The 19,942-nt window shown below is 38.8% G+C and overlaps 2 protein-coding genes across 3 annotated transcripts in view; one reads left to right on the forward strand and one right to left on the reverse strand.

Annotated features, from left to right (window-relative positions):
• The window catches only part of IGFBP7 (insulin like growth factor binding protein 7), an 85,191-nt gene extending 84,228 nt beyond the window's left edge, over window positions 1-963 (forward strand). The window contains exon 5 of the mRNA XM_055294587.2: window positions 705-963. Coding sequence (XP_055150562.1) covers window positions 705-724 — 20 coding nt within the window. The 3' untranslated portion in view covers window positions 725-963. The remainder of the gene's footprint in view (window positions 1-704) is intronic.
• The window catches only part of POLR2B (RNA polymerase II subunit B), a 55,251-nt gene continuing 36,191 nt past the window's right edge, over window positions 883-19,942 (reverse strand). For both annotated transcript variants that reach the window (XM_063610400.1, XM_055294584.2), the window contains exons 15-26: window positions 16,695-16,849; window positions 15,117-15,315; window positions 14,639-14,807; window positions 11,357-11,453; window positions 10,108-10,202; window positions 8,774-9,024; window positions 8,603-8,692; window positions 8,248-8,355; window positions 7,355-7,468; window positions 6,816-6,976; window positions 1,641-1,836; window positions 883-1,142 (exon numbers count right to left, since the gene is read on the reverse strand). In XM_063610400.1, coding sequence (XP_063466470.1) covers window positions 1,053-1,142; window positions 1,641-1,836; window positions 6,816-6,976; window positions 7,355-7,468; window positions 8,248-8,355; window positions 8,603-8,692; window positions 8,774-9,024; window positions 10,108-10,202; window positions 11,357-11,453; window positions 14,639-14,807; window positions 15,117-15,315; window positions 16,695-16,849 — 1,725 coding nt within the window. In that variant the 3' untranslated portion in view covers window positions 883-1,052. The remainder of the gene's footprint in view (window positions 1,143-1,640; window positions 1,837-6,815; window positions 6,977-7,354; window positions 7,469-8,247; window positions 8,356-8,602; window positions 8,693-8,773; window positions 9,025-10,107; window positions 10,203-11,356; window positions 11,454-14,638; window positions 14,808-15,116; window positions 15,316-16,694; window positions 16,850-19,942) is intronic.

Genomic DNA, 19,942 nt, shown 5'->3' on the forward strand with positions numbered 1-19,942 from the left:
AAGAAAAAGCCAGAAAGGAAGGTATATTGGCAAATACCCAGTTCTGTTCTGCCTCCCCTTCCTTCACTGCCAAAAAGCTTCCTCTGAAGAACCCATCCTGTGTCATAGCAGTGCTACTTTACATTTATATAGTTATATGAAACTGATGTCTGAATTGGCTCTCCCTTAGACAAAAGAACAAAATTTACCATCAGCATGTGTCAAACCATTCCAGTGTGCAGATCACTGAGCTGTGATATGAAAAGAAATATTAAATAACGAAGTATTTGGTCAGATTCTTTTCAGCCATAATGTGTAATGCCAGGCAATGAAACAGAGCAGTAGCTAAGAGTCAAGCCATGCGTTTGAGTCTCAGCTCTGCTACTAATTATTCCTCCACTTTACCTTTTGAAGGAGATCCGGACTACAAAGGAAAGGTCTTTAACCTCTCTGATCTCGTTTGTGAAATGTGCTCTTCCAGTTCTATAATAAGATGTACCTTTGATGCATCAACCAATACAGCAAAATTGCCTTTCATAGCTAAAATCATGTAACTCGAGTTCCACAGAGCACTCCAGCATATCATTTATACAATTACTCATATATCCTTTATCCCCACATTTTAACATCTTCATTGATTTGGAAACACTCAACTACCTGACAATTCAAAAGTCAACCACATCCCCATATGTAACTAATGTTTATCTTTTTTTTTTTTTAAACAGGTGAAGGTGCCGAGCTATAAACCTCCAGAATATTATTAGTCTGAATGGTTAAAAGTAGTCATGGATAACTACATTACCTGTTCTTGCCTAATAAGTTTCTTTTAATCCAATCCACTAACACTTTAGTTATATTCACTGGTTTTACACAGAGAAATACAAAATAAAGATCACACATCAAGACTATCTACAAAAATTTATTATATATTTACAGAAGAAAAGCATGCATATCATTAAACAAATAAAATACTTTTTATCACAACACAGTACATATTTGTCATTTTTAAAAAGCCACACAATAGAAACAAGACACCAAGATATTTAATTATCTTGTTGAGTCCCGTAAAATAGCTAAACACTCATCATTCGCGGTGCAATACTCATAGACATAAGTTCCTGAAACAATAGTTTGCACGCATAAGGCATTCGCACTAAAGAAATCTGAAAAGAAAAAACAAATGGTAATCAGCAGAATTGTACTGAAGTGACCCCACTTCTCTACCCCAGAAACAAGCAAAGATCTGGTACTGTAGATAATGAATAAATGAGTGGAGCTGAGAACATGCATTCTGCTACCTCAGCTGCTGGTGGTTCTTTCTCCTAGTAGGCTTTGGTATTTTACCCATCCTGCCAGACGTAATTTATATTCACCCACCTCAACTAAAAGGTTTTCAAAAACTCACTGTTTAAAATCCCTCGTACAAAGTCTTACTATTTCCAAAAGATGAATAGCTTAGAGAAATTACCACACTAAAACCGAAACTGGTTTTTAGAAAAATCGAATTATCTTCTCCTTATTTAGAACTAGGAATCTTACAGAAGCATGCTATCGAAATTGTGAAAATGCCAATCTGTTCCACCACACTAAACCTGCCTGGATGATCAACCAACACAGTTTCCTCTAAACAAGTATCAACCGCCAGTAGAGTCTATACACACCTGGGTTTTATTGCGGCAGCCCCTGCATTCATATGTGTGGGTCCTGGTGTTGGCAATTGCCATTATTCCACAAAGATTGCAAACATGAACCTGATATGGATCTGATGCCTCAAACAATCTTTCCCTTAAAAACTGGGCTGCTCCATGGGCAATCTGACAATCTCGTTCCATTTCTCCAAAACGCAGGCCACCATCACTGTTAAGAGAAAAAAACTACTACTTTGTACTTATTTTTTATTATAAACACCGCCTTAAATAATGGCAAAGGTGGAGAATAATATTTGCAAAGAAGGAGAACTAAGCTCTAATTTTGATACCCTAGCATTCTCTCTATTGGTGGGGAGAGGAGAAGTCTGCCAACTATTTGATGTGCATTAGAAAGTCCCCAAATGTGCTAAGCAAAGTGGCTCACCTCTGTAATCCCAGCATTTTGGGAAGCGGACTGGGTGGATCTCTTGAGCCCAGGAGCCTGGGCAACATGGCGAGACCCCATCTCTATTTTTTAACGAATAAAAATAAAAAAAGAAGGTCCCCAAATGGAGTGGATACATTAGATTCTTAAGTATAGCATTTAATTTTCCTCATAAGATACAATAAAGCATAGAGTGGAGGTTCATCATGACATCATTTAACTTTCTAGAATTCAACTCTATACTAAAAAAATGAATACTAAAAAAGGCAATCTAAATAAGGCAGCTTGTCAATGGAATGACTGTCCCAGGCAATCAACCTTGAAATCATAAATACATGTTGGAAGTAATGGAAAGAACAGGTAAATGATAATAGGTTTCCCCAACACAAGAAGTGAAATAAATGCATTATTCAGATGGCCAGGCAAATAGATGGCGATGGCTTAACATACTTAATATCCAAAATATACAAAATAAAACCAATGGGTTTATAATGATATTCTCCCAAAACAAAAAAATCATTGGTCGACTTTGGACCACTGATCTGGATCATTAGACAACCAGCTCACTATTTTGAAAACTGGTAAATAAGAGAATCGAGCATTTATTCCTGCCCCTACTATAGGAACTACGTCACTAGGTAACCAAACAGTTGAGGAAACAAAGATTTAGAAGTAGTCTGGCTAAAAACTGAAGAAGGAATGAGAAAAAAATAGAACGGTATCAGTTTGAAATCTCTATTTAATTAAGGTCTTTAGTAATAGCTGCTAAAATCATACAATGAAAGGCAACCAGATACTGGAAGTATAGAATACCACCTATAAAGTATTACTGCCAAAAAACTCAAACCCTAAATCTCAAGCCTCAAGATCTAACTATTTACAAAAAACAAAAAACAAACAAACAAACAAAAAACAGCAATGCACAGCACTTGGGACGCAAACAGCAAAATTCAGCCTCAAGCCCTGGACAAACAGTCCAGGTTCTTCAACAAATAAATTACAACGGGAAAAAAAAGGTTGGAAGGCAACCAATAAATTCAAAAAAGGACTTATGAGACACTATCAATCAATTGCAAAGCATGGACCTTATCTGTATACTGATTAAAACCAACAAACCTTTAAAGAACTTATGCGATAATCAGGGAAATGTAAACCTGAATATTTAATACTAAGGAGGTACTGTGGCTAGGTTTAACGTCCTAATCTTTCAGAGCAGACGTTCTCAGAGTGTGTTTTATGGACCGCCTGAGAGTCAAAGCTATTTTTAACAGTAATACTAACAACATATATTTGCTTCTTTCACTGTGTTTACACTTGCACTGATGGTGGAAACATGAATAAAACTGCTGGCACCTTAGCAGAACTCAGGATAGCAGAACCAAATGTTACTAGCAGTCATATTCTCCACTCAAGTGAAGGGGAGAAAAGCCAGTTTTACTTAAAAATGTCCTTAATGAAGCAGTGAAAATAAATAGTTTTATTAAACCTTGACCCTTGAGTATACATCTCTTTCATATCCTGTGACTTTTAAAAAAATGAAAGTCCTCAACCAGGTACAATGACTCACACCTATAATCCCAGCACTTTGGGAGGCCAAGGTGAGAAGCTGGATTGAGCCCAGGAGTTCGAGACCAGCCAGAGCAACACAGTAAGACCCAGTCTCTATATAAAAAAAAAGTAAAATAAAATGGAACACTTCCTAAGCACTTCTGCTGTATAGTGAAGATGACTGTCTTGAACAAAAGCACTTGCATGATTCTGAACTAGTCCCTTTTATCATGGAATATCTTTTTTACTCGAATAGCCAGCTGACACCAACTATGTTAACTCATCAACATGTTAACACCCATGATGTTAAATCAGACTTAGAATTAAGTTGACGATGTAGATATTTGGCAGACAAAGAAATGAACAAGAAGAAATGAAAGCAAACGAAAAAAGTAAGTCTTTTACTCTGAGGAAAATAATTTTAAGTATTTGTTGAAAACAATGAAAATTGTGAGCTTCAAGCAAAAATCAGAATTTTAGGAAACTTCTATGCACCACTATGGGCTTGATAGCTTCCTGATATATTTAAAGGCTTTTCTAATGACATCAGTAGTCATATTAACAAATGCAATTTTTTTTTTTTTTTTTTTTGAGACAGAGTCTTGCTCTGTCGCCCAGGCTGGAGTGCAGTGGTGCAATCTCCGCTCACTGCAAGCTCTGTCTCCCGGGTTCATGCCATTCTCCTGCCTCAGCCTCCTGAGTAGCTGGGACTACAGGTGCCCGCCACCACGCCCGGATAATTTTTTTGTATTTTTAGTAGAGGCGGGGTTTCACCGTGTTAGACACGACGATCTCGATCTCCTGACCTCGTGATCCGCCCGCCTCGGCCTCCCAAAGTGCTGGGATTACAGGCTTGAGCCACCGCGCCCGTCTGCAATTTTTTTATTATAATGAAATGTGTTAACATTTGAAAATCTACGTAACTCAGCAAACCAATATTTTCCAAATGACCAATTAGGATGCTACAAAATATGCATGTGTAAAAGATACATTTGAAGTACAAGACAAACCAATGAACTTCAAACATAAAAAATACAGAAGGTTCATTCATATGGTTTCAGTTTCTACATCAAAACCAATCTTTGAGAAACTACAACTTATCGTTTTGGTGTAGCACCAAAAAAATATCCATAGGCCAGGCGCCTTGGCTCGTGCCTGTAATCCCAGCACTTTGGGAGGCCAAGGCAGACAGGTGGATCACTTGAGCTCAGGAGTTTGAGACCAGCTGGGAAACATGGCGAAACCCTGTCTCTACTAAAAAATATAAAAAATTAGCTGGGCTTGGTGGCACATGCCTGTAGTCCCAGCTACTTGAGGCTGAGATGGGAGGATCACCTGAGCCTGGAAAGTAGAGGCTGCAGTGAGCTGTGATTGTGCCACCACACTCCAGCCTAGGCAACAGGGATGAAACTGTCTCAAAAAAAAAAGGGGCGGCGGGGGAGGGGTGGGCTGGGCGCCGTGGCTCTTGCCTGTTATCCCAGCAATTTGGGAGGCCAAGGCAGGGGGATCATTTGAGGCCAACAGTTTGAGACCAGCCTGGGCAAAATGATGAAACCCTGGCTCTACAAAAAATACAAAAATTACCCGGGCATGGTGGCGCACACCTGTAATCCCAGCTACTCGGGGGGCCGAGGCACGAGAATTGCTTGAATGCAGGAGGCGGAGGTTGCCGTGAGCCAAGATCACACCACTGCACTCCAGCCTGGGTGACAGAGTGAGACTGTCTCAGAAAAAAAAATCAAAATATTCCCTCTCTTTCCAACCACTTATTTGCATGAAATCAGAACTTCCTCATATACTTAAATATAAAAAATACTACAATGGAATGAATGCAGAAGTAGATGTAAGAATCCAGCTGTTTCTATTAAGCCAGGTCATTAGAGAGATTTGCAAAAATGTAAACCAATGTTATTCTTGTCACTAAATTCATCTGGAAAATAGATATATTTTTCATTAAACGTGGTTTTTTGTTTTGTTTTGTTTTGTTCTGTTATCGAGACAGAGTCTCACTCTGTCGCCCAGGCTGGAATGCGGTGGCGCGATCTCCGCTCACTGCAACCTCCACCTCCTGGGTTCAGGCAATTCTTCCCTCAGGCTCCCAAGTAGCTGGGATTACAGGTGTGAGCCACCACGCCCAGCCAAAACATGTTATTTATGTTAACATGTAATGAGCTTATTAGCATTTTTAAAATAATAAATTTAAAATCTCAGCTTTAACTTCTAATATGATAAATATCAATAAATACAACTCACATAAAAGCATTTTGGGTTCCTGGGATCAAGACATTTGAGAACCATTCTTTTAAAGATATACACTGAAAAATTTATAGGAGAAATTATATGATGTCTGGGCTTTGCTTAAAAATAATCAAGAGGGCTGGGTGCAGTGGTTCACACCTGTAATTCCAACACTTTGGAAGGTTGAGGCTAGAGGATTGTGGCCATGAGTTCAAGTCCAGCCTGGGCAACATAGTGAGACCCCGCCTTTACAAAATGTTTTTTGTTTTTTGTTTTGAGACGAAGTCTCACTCTGTCACCCAGGCTGGAACACAGGGGTGTGATCTCGGCTCACTGCAACCTCCACCTCCCAGGTTCAAGTGATTCACATGCCTCAGCCTCCCGAGTAGCTGGATTACAGGTGCGTGCCACCATGCCCGACTGATTTTTTGTATTTTTAGTAGAGACGGTGTTTCACCATGTTGACCAGGCTGGTCTTGGACTCCTGACCTCAGGTGATCTACCCGCCTGGGCCTCCCAAAGTGCTGGGATTGCAGACGTGAGCCACTGTGCCTGGCCTCTACAAAAAAAAAAAATTTTTTTTTTAAAAGGTGTAGTGGCACATGCCTGTAGTAAAAAAAAGGTTGGAGGACAACCAATAAATTCAAAAAAGGACTTAAGAGACAATATCAATTTAGCTACTTGGGAGGCTAAGGTAGGATTGCTTGTGCCCAGTTCAAGGCTGCAGGGAGCCATGGTCATGCCACTGCACTCCAGCCTGGGTGACAGAGTGAGACTCCGCCTTTAAAACATGATGATAATATCAAAGGTTAGAAGGACAGAGATGAATGCAACAAGACTGGCCATCAGTCGATAACTGTTGAAATGGGGGTAATAGGCACACAGGCATTCACTATACCACTATCTCCATTTTAGTGTGTTGACATTTTTCATAATATAAGGTTAATTAATAATAACGATGATGATACAGTTCTTACCGAGATCTACCCTCCATGGGCTGTCTATTGAGGATCTGAATAGGTCCCCTAGCACGAGAGTGAATCTTATCATCCACCATATGCTTCAAACGCTGGTAATAAGTGGGGCCAATAAATATTTGTGATGTGATTTTTCGACCGGTGAACCCATTGTACAGGACCTGCAACAAACACAGATTTTGAAGTGTAGACCTAAAAATTAAACAACGTCAAAGAAGATATGTGTATACATTGTGTTACTCCATTTATATAAAAATTAAAGCACAGAACTAATCTATAATGTTAGCAATTAAGAGAGTAGTTAGCTTGGGGTGGGAGTGGAAAGGTAGCGACTGAAAAAGGTTCAGTCGCTACCTTCACATTTTTAAATCTTGGTGCTAGTCATGCAGCTGTGTTTACTTTGTGAAAATTCATCAAGCTGTACATTTCTATATGTGCACATATTATACTTCAATAAAAGGTTATATTGTTTCAGAATAAAACTACACACATACAAAAAAAACACAAGTGACAAATTACTACTATAAAAGCAAATATACCTCATTTCCTCTGAGATGATAGCCATAATCAGATAAAAGATTAGAAATCTTCTGCACGTTAACAGCATCATTAAATGGAGTGGCATCACCAATTTCACCCTTGTTAGCCGATACCTTTAAAAAAAAAAAAAAAAGTACTCTCTAAAATGTTGCTTCAGTCTGTCTCCCCCTAAAAGTCATATCAATAAAAATGCATTCAAAAAAATTTTAAATACTTTTAAAATTTGAAAGTATTACTTTAAGTATTTTAAAATTCAGATTTTGAACTCAAAATCTATGTTATGGAAAGCTGTGATATATAAGGTTCATTTTATAATCTTACACAAAACATTCAGAACAAATAAACTTGCTTAAAAAAGAAAAACTCAATTATAAGTATTTAAATAGAAGTCGATCCATGGGATCAGGTACAAAAAGAGTGAGACTCCTAAGTACTTCAGATGGCTCAAGGAAAATGACATTTTAATGCCCTAAAACCAAGCCATCCATATGTTAGACTATTACTTTACCTTAAAAGAATACTTAAAAATAGAAAACCTCCACCAAAAGATGCATGCAGAGCTGATAATAGAACTATAAAATTATTAAGTTCACATTGAACTCTCCATCAACAAATTAACTCTTCATCTATAGAAAAGACCTAGTCAAAAGGAAAACCACATATGTAAGTATTAGTTGAATGTAGTATAACTCACAAAAATTCTGACTTGTCCATAACTTTGCAAATTGCCAAAAAAAAAAATGGCAGAATCATAAGCAATTTGAAAGCAGAAAAGTAAGTCTCACACTAGCTTTTTACAAAGTACCCTGGATCAAATTTGAGAGCAATCAGCTATCAGAGTTTTAGAAGAAGTATCAGCTTAGAATCTATATTTTTGAAGAACATCTCTTACCTTCCCTTGAAGGCATTCAATTAAGTGACCAATAGTCATACGAGAGGGGATGGCATGGGGATTGATGATGATATCAGGGGTGATACCTTCACAGGTGAAAGGCATATCCTATAACGAAAAATTTTTAAAGGGACTTAAAGATACATGTACTAAACTAGAACTGACACCCCCTCCCAACTGAATTACTGTATGTCCCAAATTCTGTTTAAACATGGTATGTTCATATACTTATTCAACAATAAAATCAAAAAGTTCAACCTGTATCAACTTCGATCTCTTAAGTTAAAGCAAATTTTGATTAAAAAAAATGTTTAACGAAACTGGTTTGGGCATGAGGGAGATCAAAGATACCTACCTCTTGTCTATACTGAATACCACAAGTACCCTTTTGACCATGTCGACTAGCAAATTTGTCTCCAATCTGTGGAATCCTAACAGAGCGTACCTAAATTAATATAAAAATAAGTTAGTTAAGCGGATTTGGTTTACTTTCTAAAACTAGCTACAGGAACAAAGTTGTACTCACCCTTATTTTACAAAATTTGTATCCTTCCTGGTTGAGAGTTACCATAACCTGATCCACAATGCCCGTCTCGCTAGTTCTGAGAAAAGTGCTACAGTCTCTCTTGGTATAGCGTCTATTGGTGCTCTCCAATTCATCTTCATTTTCAGGCAAGGTGACTGTTTTGCCTATAATAACATCATCTCCTGATACACGAACCCCTGGAGCTATCAAGCCATCATCGTCCAGCTTGTCATAAATGGCATGCCTCATGCCTGTGAGGAAATAGACATGGAATGTCACATAATCCAACAAAGATTAAAAACCACAATACATGAATCAGTTCCAAGTCAGAGAGAAGGCCACAGGAATCTCCATACCATGAATCATACCCTTACTCCAAATATTACAAACTATTCTGAACTCTAATACCACAGTCCACACAGGAAAAAAAAAAAAAAAAGTCTGTGAAGAAAAAGAACATTGGAATCAGCATTGGGAAAGCAGATTCTTTCATGACAGACATTTATCAAGTGACTTTGGATATGTTTTTTGCCATCTTCTGATTTCTATATTACAAAAGAAAGAATATCTCTGCCATCAGTGGGTACAGGAGAAAAATTTTTTTAAATTAAAAAGAAAATATCTATGGATGCCCTCTGCACACATCCTCCCACAGAAATTGTGGATTTCATCTTAACTCAATCTTAACTCCACTGGACATCAATTCACTACTACACAGAACCACCCAATGGAAGGGGGGTAATAGGAAGATGGCAAAGGAAACAAAATACATTTTACTTCACGCAGTGCTATTCAGAGTCAAAACTGTAGCGGAGATATTGCATTTCCCTGGAACATCCCATCCATCTCACTGCATAAGCAGTTTTTAAATGTCTGTCAAAATAAATAACTAGAAAATAATTTTGAGTTTTCTAGAAGAAACAACAAATGCTAGGTATCCTCTTCTCACTGGTTATTTTTTAAATGTTTACAAATAATGTGGCTGAATAAATATTATGATGACACCATAATTTAGAAAGGAAGGGGGAAAGGTGTGAAGTGTGTCCCCAGAAATTACACGACCTCTCTGATTTCCTAAACTCGCTCCTCAATGCAGGACCTACCAGGAAGGAAGGTCTATAGCAAGCTCACTCCTAGGTGCAAAGACTTTCATCAAATACACGTATTTTCTTAGATGTGAACTCTAAGAATAACATGAAAACACACTTTCAATGCACAAAAACAGGGGGAGGGGACGGGCGCAGGCACAGGGTGACACAACTCATCAAAATCACTTAGGAAAACCACAGTAAGTTAACTTCGGATTCCATCATTTAAATGTCAGTGTCACTTACCCTGGCATGTTTCACGTGTAGGCTTCTCAAAAACTTCTTCTTGATCAAATCCTTTTTTAGACTCCTGTTCCTTGTACGAGCGATAGAAAACAGACCTAAAAACATATGGTTCTAAAGGTAAAGTCTATTTTCTTTTAACAACAGGGCTGAGACTATACCAACAGTTTCCCATTTACTTGAAATTTGGGAGACAATTTAAACTATGAATCTGGGACAAGAGTAACTGCATTAAGGGTCTCAGTTAAACTCTAAATGTTATCACATGAGTTATACATACATAGCATCTGACCCATAACCTTAACCACCTAGAATTATATGTCAAAATGGAAAAGACCCAGGGGTCAATGAGTCCAATCTCCTACACATTTAAGAATCCATTACATAATAACCCTGAAAGATGGTCACCTAGGTTCTACTCAAACACTTCCAGTGAGAAGTTTTAACATTGGCCGAGCATGGTGGCTCATGCCTGTAATCCTAGCACTTTGGGAGGCTGAGATGGGTGGATCACATGAAGTCAGGAGTTTGAGACCAGCCTGGCCAACATGGTGAAACCCCGTCTCTACTAAAAATACCAAAAAAAAAAAAAAAAAAGGCTGGGCGTGGTGGTGTGTGCCTGTAATCGTAGGTACTTGGGAAGCTGAGGTAGGAGAATCTCTTGAAACCTGGGAGGCAGAGATTGCAAGTGAGCCAAGATTACACCACTGCATTCCAGTCTTGGCAACGGCAAGACTCTGTCTCAAAAAAAAAAAAAAAAAAAAAAGAAGTTTTTACATTAAGCCATAGTATCTATCCTGAGTTTTAGTGCTATCCTTTGAAACCACACAGAAAAAGGAAAATCCATCTCCTCTACTAAATTCCCAGTTGTTAATCTTTATATGCCTTGAATTTGAGGTCTGTTTGTCAAGACAATCAAGCTGAAGCATAATGGAAAAAAAGAGTGAAAAGAAAACATGCTATAATTTTAATAGTAGTTGTCTATGGATTCTAAGTTATTTTTATTTCTTCTTTGGACATTTCTATATTATCTAAATGCAACTGTGTATTTCCTTACCAAAAGAAAGGCTCAAAATACTAGCATTTGAAAATCCTGAGAGATACAAGAAGTAGTATCTTCAGCTGTTTGTGACCATCAACCAGTCCTTCTGCTTTCTGGAGTGGGGCATAAACTGTATTTTAAGAACTTTTTTGAATAAAAAATTAGTGTTTCCACTGTATCTGTGTTTTGACAAATTTACAAAATACTAACCTGAAGAAGCCACGGTCTACAGCTGAACGATTCATGATAACAGAGTCTTCCTGATTATATCCAGTGTATGATGCAATGGCCACAATTGAGTTGATGCCTGCAGTGAATTTAAGAGCATACATTAAAACATCACCTGGAAAACAGAAAAACTGCCCTTTCTTTAAATCAACTTTAATTAAATCATATTTGCCATAAATGCTTGGGTGTTTGTTATCATGGTAACTGCCAAAGTCTATTCCTCCTGGAATAGCAATCTGTGAGGCAACTACTCTGATGGCGAAATATCTCCTACAAGCAAATCCTAGGACTAGTCACTCCCAATGTATCCATTCTTACAGTAAGTGATTATACATATGAGTCACCTCCTACTTAGAAAGTGCCTCCCCAAACCAAGTTTCATGATCCTCACAGCAACTCTGTGCCATAAACAAGATAAGCATTATTATTCTCATGAATCAGAGGAGTGAATTAATAATCTACCCATGATCCCAAAATTAATAAGCAATAGGCTCAAGCCCCCGCTTTTAGGTTTGAAACTGATACTACTCTATTCCCCTCTCCTTCTGCCACCAAGAAAAGTATCATATCTTTCCCACCACAATGAAATTCTTAGTTGCTGCTGCCAAAACACCTTGTTTGATGAGCCCATAAAATAACTTGATATTCAGGTCGGGCACGGTAGCTCACACCTGTAATACCAGCACTTTGGGAGGCCAAGGTGGGTGGATCACAAGATCAAGCGATTGAGACCATCCTGGCCAATATGGTTAAACCCCATCTCTAATAAAAACACAAAAACTAGCTGGGCGTGGTGGCATGTGCCTGCAGTCCCAGCTACTCGGGAGGCTGAGACAGAAGAATCGCTTAAACCCGGGAGGCGGAGGTTGCAGCAAGCCGAGATCACGCCACTGCACTCCAGCCTGGTGGCAGAGCGAAAATCCGTCTCAAAAAAAAATAAAATAAAATAACTTGATATTCATAACCTGGATATCATCATGAGGAAACAACAGTCAAACCTAAATTGAAACACAATGCAAAAATAACTTTCCTGAACTCTTCACAAATGTCAAGGTCATGAAAGACAAGGAAAGACTGAGAAACTGTTCTAGATTAAGGAAACTAAAGAAACATGCAACTAAATGCAATGCCCAATCCTGGATTAGCTCCTAGACCCATTAAAGACATTGTTAGCTTTGAATACAATAACAGTTGCTTTCTCAAAAAAAAAAAAAAAAAAAAGACATCATTAGGACAACTGGCAAAATTTGAATTGAGGACTGCTGACTATATGGATATCAATGTTATCCTGATTTTGATGGCTACACTGCAGAGAATGTCCTTGTTCTTAGGAAACACATACTGAAGAATTAAAGAGTGATATGGCTTCGTGCCTGCAACTTACTCTCATGTGGTTCAGGAGGAGAAATAAAAAGGGAAAGAATAATAGAGCAAATGTGGTAAAATATTAAAAGTTTTTTTAAAGATGGTATGATGGGTTGGCCGTAGTGGCTTACATCTGTAATCCCGGCACTTTGGGAGGCTGAGGTGGGAAAATCACTTGAGCCCAGAAGTTTGAGACCAGCCTGGGCAACAAAATAGACCCTATCTCTATAAAAAAATAAAAGAATTTCAAAATAAAGATGCCATGATGAAGTTAGGAATAACAGAACTGCAGTCCCTGCCAGCCATGACTCTCCACTTCACACCAGTACCAAAGGAACATTTGCTTTCAAACCTAGTCCTTCTGTATATTTATTTTCTTCTCTAGCCATAAAGAAACGGTATTATCTAAATGTTGGAGAAAACACAGCACTGCAAGCACAGCCCAAAGATACCGGCATACTGTGTAGACAACCTAACAGATTTTGCTTTTCTAGACAAGAGGAACCCCTTGTGGAGGATTTGGAAAATAAGTAATTTTAACCTATGAGAATTTGCTATCAAAATGTTAGAGCCCCATTACAGGACACTAAAGATAAACTTTACTAACAAATAACAAATGTTACCCACATTCAAAGCCAAAAGTCTGTTAATACAAAAGATAACAGCGCCAAAGAACTCTACTGTCTCCTTTAATAGTCAACACTCATACCCTTCAGATTTCTCTTCGCCATTTTTCCTACCATCCATTCTCCCTGAGAATCTCCTACAAACCCGAATTCCCCTCCTTATCAGCTGCTTCTCAAATCTTCTCTCTTAATTTCTCTTCCTGGTGTCTAAAATTGTCTGCCTCTGGCCTTTTTCTCATTCTAAATTCTCCTTAGGCAATTTCATAGTAATCTATAATTATCATTAATAAATTAAAAACTTCACATCTCTAGACTTGACCTTCTTTCAAATCATGTTTGCAACTCACTGTTGGAAGTTCACGTCTTAGTGTTCTGACACTAAGACACTAAATCAAAATCAACATATCCAAAACAAAATTATTATCTTACCTCTAAAACCTCTTTCCCCTTCTAACATGTTCCCAATCTTATTTTTCCCCCAACCTATTCATAGCACGTCTCTTTAATCACCCAAGCCACAAACACCAACAGTATCTCCAATTCCTCTCTTCATTGCTCCACACTCAACCAGTCATCAAGTCCTATCAAGTGTATTTCAAAAGGTATCTTACTCATCATTCTTTTTCATTTCTTTAGGACCTTGCCATTTCCATTTATACTACTGCAAAAACCCCTAAATTAGCTCCCTGCTAATACAGTACCTGATTGTAATCTACCCTTTATGCCGCTGTCAGAATGGTATTCCTAACACAAATTTCTAATTGTATTACTTCCCTGATCCAAAAGGTTGGATGGGTCTCCATTTTCAAAATAAAATTCAACCTGTTCAAGCTCTCTCCACACTGAGACCAAGCTTTCACTTCCATATATTTACACTCCACTCACACACACTAAGCTGACATGACTACTAACTGTACCGTACATTTTTCACGTCTTCATCCATCTGGGCCCTTGCTTAAACCACCTCTCAAATGCAAATACCCCTTCATCAATTTTGCTCCAATCTAAAATGCCACCTTCTCCATGAAATTGGATCTAGACTTCCAACAGGAATTAATCGCTTCCATCAGTCTGTGCTTCCCAAGGACTTTGTACCTCCCCCATAACACCTTCCACATACCTACCTTTTTATTATGTTCATGTTTCCCGCCATATTATAAATTCCGTGAGAACAGGCACTATGTCATATTTATTTTTTAATCCTCCCAAGCACCCAGAAAAGTGCCTTAAACATGGCAAGATCTTAAATAACGTAGAGCAAAACTGACCGTACCTGCTGGCAGCTCTCTAAATCGTAGATATTCCATAGACCGTGTAGTCACAAGTGGCTTTTGAGGATAATAGAGAACATGGGCCAATGTGTCCATGCGAACATGGAAGTTGGTGATGTAAACTCCCATAGCCTGCTTACCCATAGCAGACTGGTATGTGTTTCTAGGGGACTAAACGTAAAAATGAAAAGCAGAAACAACAAAAAGTTACTGTCACTAGTGGAAAAGACTCTGACAATAAATCAGAAGAAATATGATTGGTAAAATTCCTGATTTTTTTCAAAAACAGTAAGTAATAACTATTTGGAATAATCAATTACAGCTCTTAACCATGAAACACAACAGCAATTATATCAAATATTGATTCTGTAGGAGTTAACAGCCTTTTCATTAAAAGGCTGTTTCCCTCCAGATAAGTTACTTCCAATTTTTATGACTTCTCCCAATTCCTCACACCAGAAGACAAAAAGTGATACCAACCTGGTTATGATCAGGAAAGGGAATAATAGATGCACAGACACCAAGGATCATTGAGGGATGAATCTCACAGTGTGTATATGTGGAACAATAAGCTACTTCTTTCTCCTGTAAATCATCTGGAGTCATTGCAAGCATCACTGTTTCTTCTTCCAGGGTATCAATATATTCCACTACCCCACTGGCCACAAGATCCTGCCAACTAAAAAAGAATTCATTCAATTTTCTATTTCCTGAAATATTTTAACTAACTATTCCTCCTACTTAAAAGTATTCCTATATTTATATTTAAATAAGTTTAATATTATATATTAAATATACACATATACATATATATACATAGTTTAATATTATATATAACTGACCAACATAATTACATGATTGTTGACAGTGAAAACAGTAAGCTGCTGGAGAATAAGCCCTGGAAGAATACACACCTAACTGTTACCAGTATTTACTTGTGAAGAAGAGAGTATACATTGGAGGGCAATTTTTTAAATTTATCATACGTATTGTTTGAATGATTTTTACATTAGTATACACAACTATACATTCATATTGCTAAAAATTAAATATTTAAAGCAGCTTCATCTTTTTACTAAATTTCTTATATTATTCATATTGTCATATTATATGTAATATATTCAGATTATATAGGTTATTTCGCATTATTACTATTAATAGATTTTAATATATCACAAAAACTTTTTGTTTGAGACAGGGTCTTGCTCTGTTGCCCAGGCTGGTACAATCAAAGCTCACTACTCCTGGGCTCAAGTGATCCTCCTGCCTCCTGAGTAGCTGGACTGCAGGTGCATTCCACCACACTTGACTAATTTTTTTATTTTTTGGAGAGACAGGAGTCTCAATACATTGCCCAGACTGGTCTTGAACTCCTGGCCTCAAGCAATCCTCCCACCTTGACCTCCCAAAGTGCTGAGATTACAGGCATGAGCCACTACACCTGGGCGATCAAAAGACTTTTAAGCTTAAACAAAATCCTATTAATTATCTTGCTTCATAATAAAAGTTAAGAGAAACAGATGTGACTCCTAAGGGTACAGAGTTTTTTCGGGGCAATGAAAGTATTCTAAAATTAAGATAGTGGTGATGGTTGCATAACCTTGCAAACATACTAAAAACCACTAATTGTATACTTTTTAAAAATCGTTAACTTGCCGAACACGTGGCTCATGCCTGTAATCCCAGCACTCTGGGAGGCTGAAGCAGGCGGATCACCTGAGATCAGGAGTTCAAGACCAGCCTGGCCAACACAGCGAAACCCTGTCTCTATCAAAAATACAAAAATTAGCCAGGTGTGGTGGCACACACCCGTAATCCCAGCTACTACGGTGGTTGAGGCAGGAGAATTGCTTGAACCCAGGAGGCGGAGGTTAGTGAGCCAAGATCGCATCACTGCACTCCAGCATGGGCAACACAGCTGAGGCTGTGTCAACAATAAAAAATAAATAAAAATAAAATTAAATAAAAATATAAAAAATAAAAAAATGGTTAATTTTATGGTATGTAAATTCTATCTCAATTTTTAATACACACATTTTTCTCACTGCATGTTTTTACCTGTAGTTGTTATATTCTCTCTCTTTCAATTGGTCAATATGCCTCTTCTTCAAAAGTAGCTTTTGTTTTTCCACAATCAGAAGTGGTCTACAAATACGGCCTGCATCTGTATAGATCCGAATTTCCCTCTCTCGAATATCTCTGATCATAGAAACCTACACATAAAAAGAAAAAACAGTTCCATGAATTTTTATTTTCTCTTTATTATTAGGCTTAGTTAAAAATACAATACAAATCTTACTAAATTTCTGGAGAAACCAATTTATCAAGTAAAATGTGCAAATCTTAGTTTACCATTGTTTAACATATGAAAAACTTAGGTGTAATTTAAAATTTTATGAATGAAAAAATCTAACCTTGGCAATTATAAAGCTGAACAATAATATCTGGTAATAATGTCATGCAAGTTAACGTAGGAAATATTTTTTCAATACCACAAACACTAGTATATGACAATTTCTCATTTTGGCTCTTTGCTTATGACATATATCTCACCCTGTAACCTTTCAGAAACCAGCCCTCTATCACTTTGCTTTGACCATGCTTTCCCAGTCCTTAGCCTGATTTCTCACACCCACCCTCAGACAAATGGCTTATAGTCTAGCTATATAATACAGTGAGAGCCATATGTGACTACTGAGCACTTGAAATGTGGCCATTCTGAACCGAGATGTGCTGTAAGTATAAACTACATAATGGATTTGAAAGACAGCACCAAAACAGAAAAAAAAGAATGTAAAATAGTTTACTAATAATTTTTATATTAATAGAATGTTGATGTAATACTTTGGGATGTATCAAGTCAAATAAAATACGCTATTAAAGACCAGGCACAGTGGCTCAAGCCTGTAATCCCAGCACTTTGGGAGGCCGAGGTGGGTGGATCACGAGGTCAGGAGATCGAGACCATCCTGGCTAACATGGTGAAACCCCGTCTCTACTAAAAATACAAAAAAAATTAGCCAGGCGTGGTGGCGGGCACCTGTAGTCCTGGCTACTCAGGAGGCTGAGGCAGGAGAATGGCATGAACCCAGGAGGCGGAGCTTGCAGTAAGCCGAGATCACGCCACTGCACTCCAGCCTGGGTGACAGAGCAAGACTCTGTCTCAAAAAAAAAAAAAAAAAGACCAGGCACAGTGGCTCACGCCAGTAATCCCAACACTTTGGGAGGCAAAGGTGGGCATATCACCTGAGGTCAGGAGTTTGAGACCAGCCTGGCAAACATGGTGAAACCCTGTCTCTACTAAAAATACAAAAATTATCTGGGCGTGGTGGTGCACGCCTGTAATCCCAGCCCCTCAGGAGGCTGAGGTAGAAGAATCACTTGAACCCGGGAGGCAGAGGTTGCAGTGAGCCAAGATCATGCCACTGCACTCCAGCCTGGGCAATAGAGTAAGACCCTGTCTCAAAAAACAAAACAAAACAACAAAACATCAAGTTTTTCTCCAAAATGAAAGAGTCAAAAGACAAGAAAGAGAAAAATGTTCCAAGTTCCTAGTCTACTGCCTGTCCTTAGAAAGTAATTTAAGGAGAAACACTGTGAGCAAAAATTCATGAGTAGTATTCTAAAGTCCAAGAAAGATTCTTCTTTCAAATGCACTGCCTTAAGTTCTTAGAAAACTAACATTCCTAATAGAATATAGCTCTATGGGTCTTTTTCTCTTTTTTTTTAATATAAACATGGTCTTGATACATTGCCCAGGCTGGTTGGTCCTCAATTCCTATCTTTAAGCGATCCTCCCACCTCAGCCAGCCAAAGTTATGCGATTACAGGCATAAGCCACCACGCTCGACCACTCTACCTCACCTACTAGCTGTTTCTGTAAACACAGTTTTATCAGTTTATGTATTATCTACGGCTGGTTCTCACTACAACAGCAGAGCTAAATACATAATACACACTGTATGATGAACAAAACCCGGGTGTGGTGGCACACACCTTGTGGTCTCAGCCACTTAGGAGCCTGAGGTGGGAGGATCGCTGGGGCCCAGGAGGTAGAGGCTGCAGTGAACCATGATTGTGCCACTGCATTCCAGCCTGGGCAACAGAGAGACATCCTCTCAAAAAAAAAAAAAAAGAAAAGAAAAAGAAAAAAAAAAAGACAGCCAACCTACTGCATAGCTCCCAACACTTTAGGAAGCCAAGGCAGGAAGGACTGCTTGAGCCCAGGAGTTCAAGACCAACTGGGCAACATAGTGAGACCCCACCTCTATTAAAAAATACAGAGATAGAGAGAGAGACTTTTTTTGAGCTTTCTCTTAGCCTTGCCTGCCCTCAAGTGAATCACTCTCTTCCTGCCTTCAAGCTGTAAATAAGCCTAGGTCAAAACCCAGGGCCAGGCTGGGCTCAGTGGCTCACATCTGTTATCCCAGCACTTTGGAAGGCCAAGGCAGGCAGATGGCTTGAGCCCAGGACTTCAAGACCAGCCTGGCCAACTATGGCAAAGCCCCATCTCTACCAAAAATACAAAAATTGGCCAGGAGCAGTGGCTCACATCTGTAATTCCAGCACTTTGGGAGGCTGAGGCAGGTGGATTACCTGAGGTCAGGAGTTCGAGACCAGGCTGGCCAACATGGAGAAAGCCAGTCTCTACTAAAAATACAAAAATTAGCCAGGCATGGTGGCAGGCACCTGTAATGCCAGCTACTCAGGAGGCTGAGGCAGGAGAACTGCTTGAACCCAGGAGGCAGAGGTTGCAGTGAGCCGAGATCATGCCACTGCACTCCAGCCTGAGCAAGAGAGCGAGACTCCACCTCAAAAAAATAAAAATAGAAATACAACCGGGCATGGTGGTACACATCTGTAATCCCAGCTACTCAGGAGGCTGAGGCATGAGAATTTCTTGGACCTGGGAGACAGAGGTTGCAGTGAGCTAAGATAGCAACACTGCACTCCAGCCTGGGCAACAGAGCCAGACTCTGTCCCCACCCCCCAACAACAACAACAAAAAAACACTCAGGGCCTGCTGCTGGAAAAGGCCCAGAACAACCAAACTCTCTTCTCTGCTGTTTTAGGTACAAAGACCAGCTACTGGCTAAGTGTGTTCAGTTTCTCTCCAAAACCACTTTCACCCAAGGTATAGATTTGGGAAAATTAAAAGCCTGAGCTACATTCCGCAAACAGTATACTAAAACCCTTATTTGGGAGAGTAATAAAGTTCACAATATACTGTAATGATTTTTTTTTATTTTTTATTTTTTTTATTTTTGGAGACAGAGTCTCACTCTGTCACCTAGGCTGGAGTGCAA

The sequence above is a fragment of the Symphalangus syndactylus genome, chromosome 10 (genome assembly GCF_028878055.3).
Source record: "Symphalangus syndactylus isolate Jambi chromosome 10, NHGRI_mSymSyn1-v2.1_pri, whole genome shotgun sequence".
Taxonomy (NCBI): domain Eukaryota; kingdom Metazoa; phylum Chordata; class Mammalia; order Primates; family Hylobatidae; genus Symphalangus; species Symphalangus syndactylus.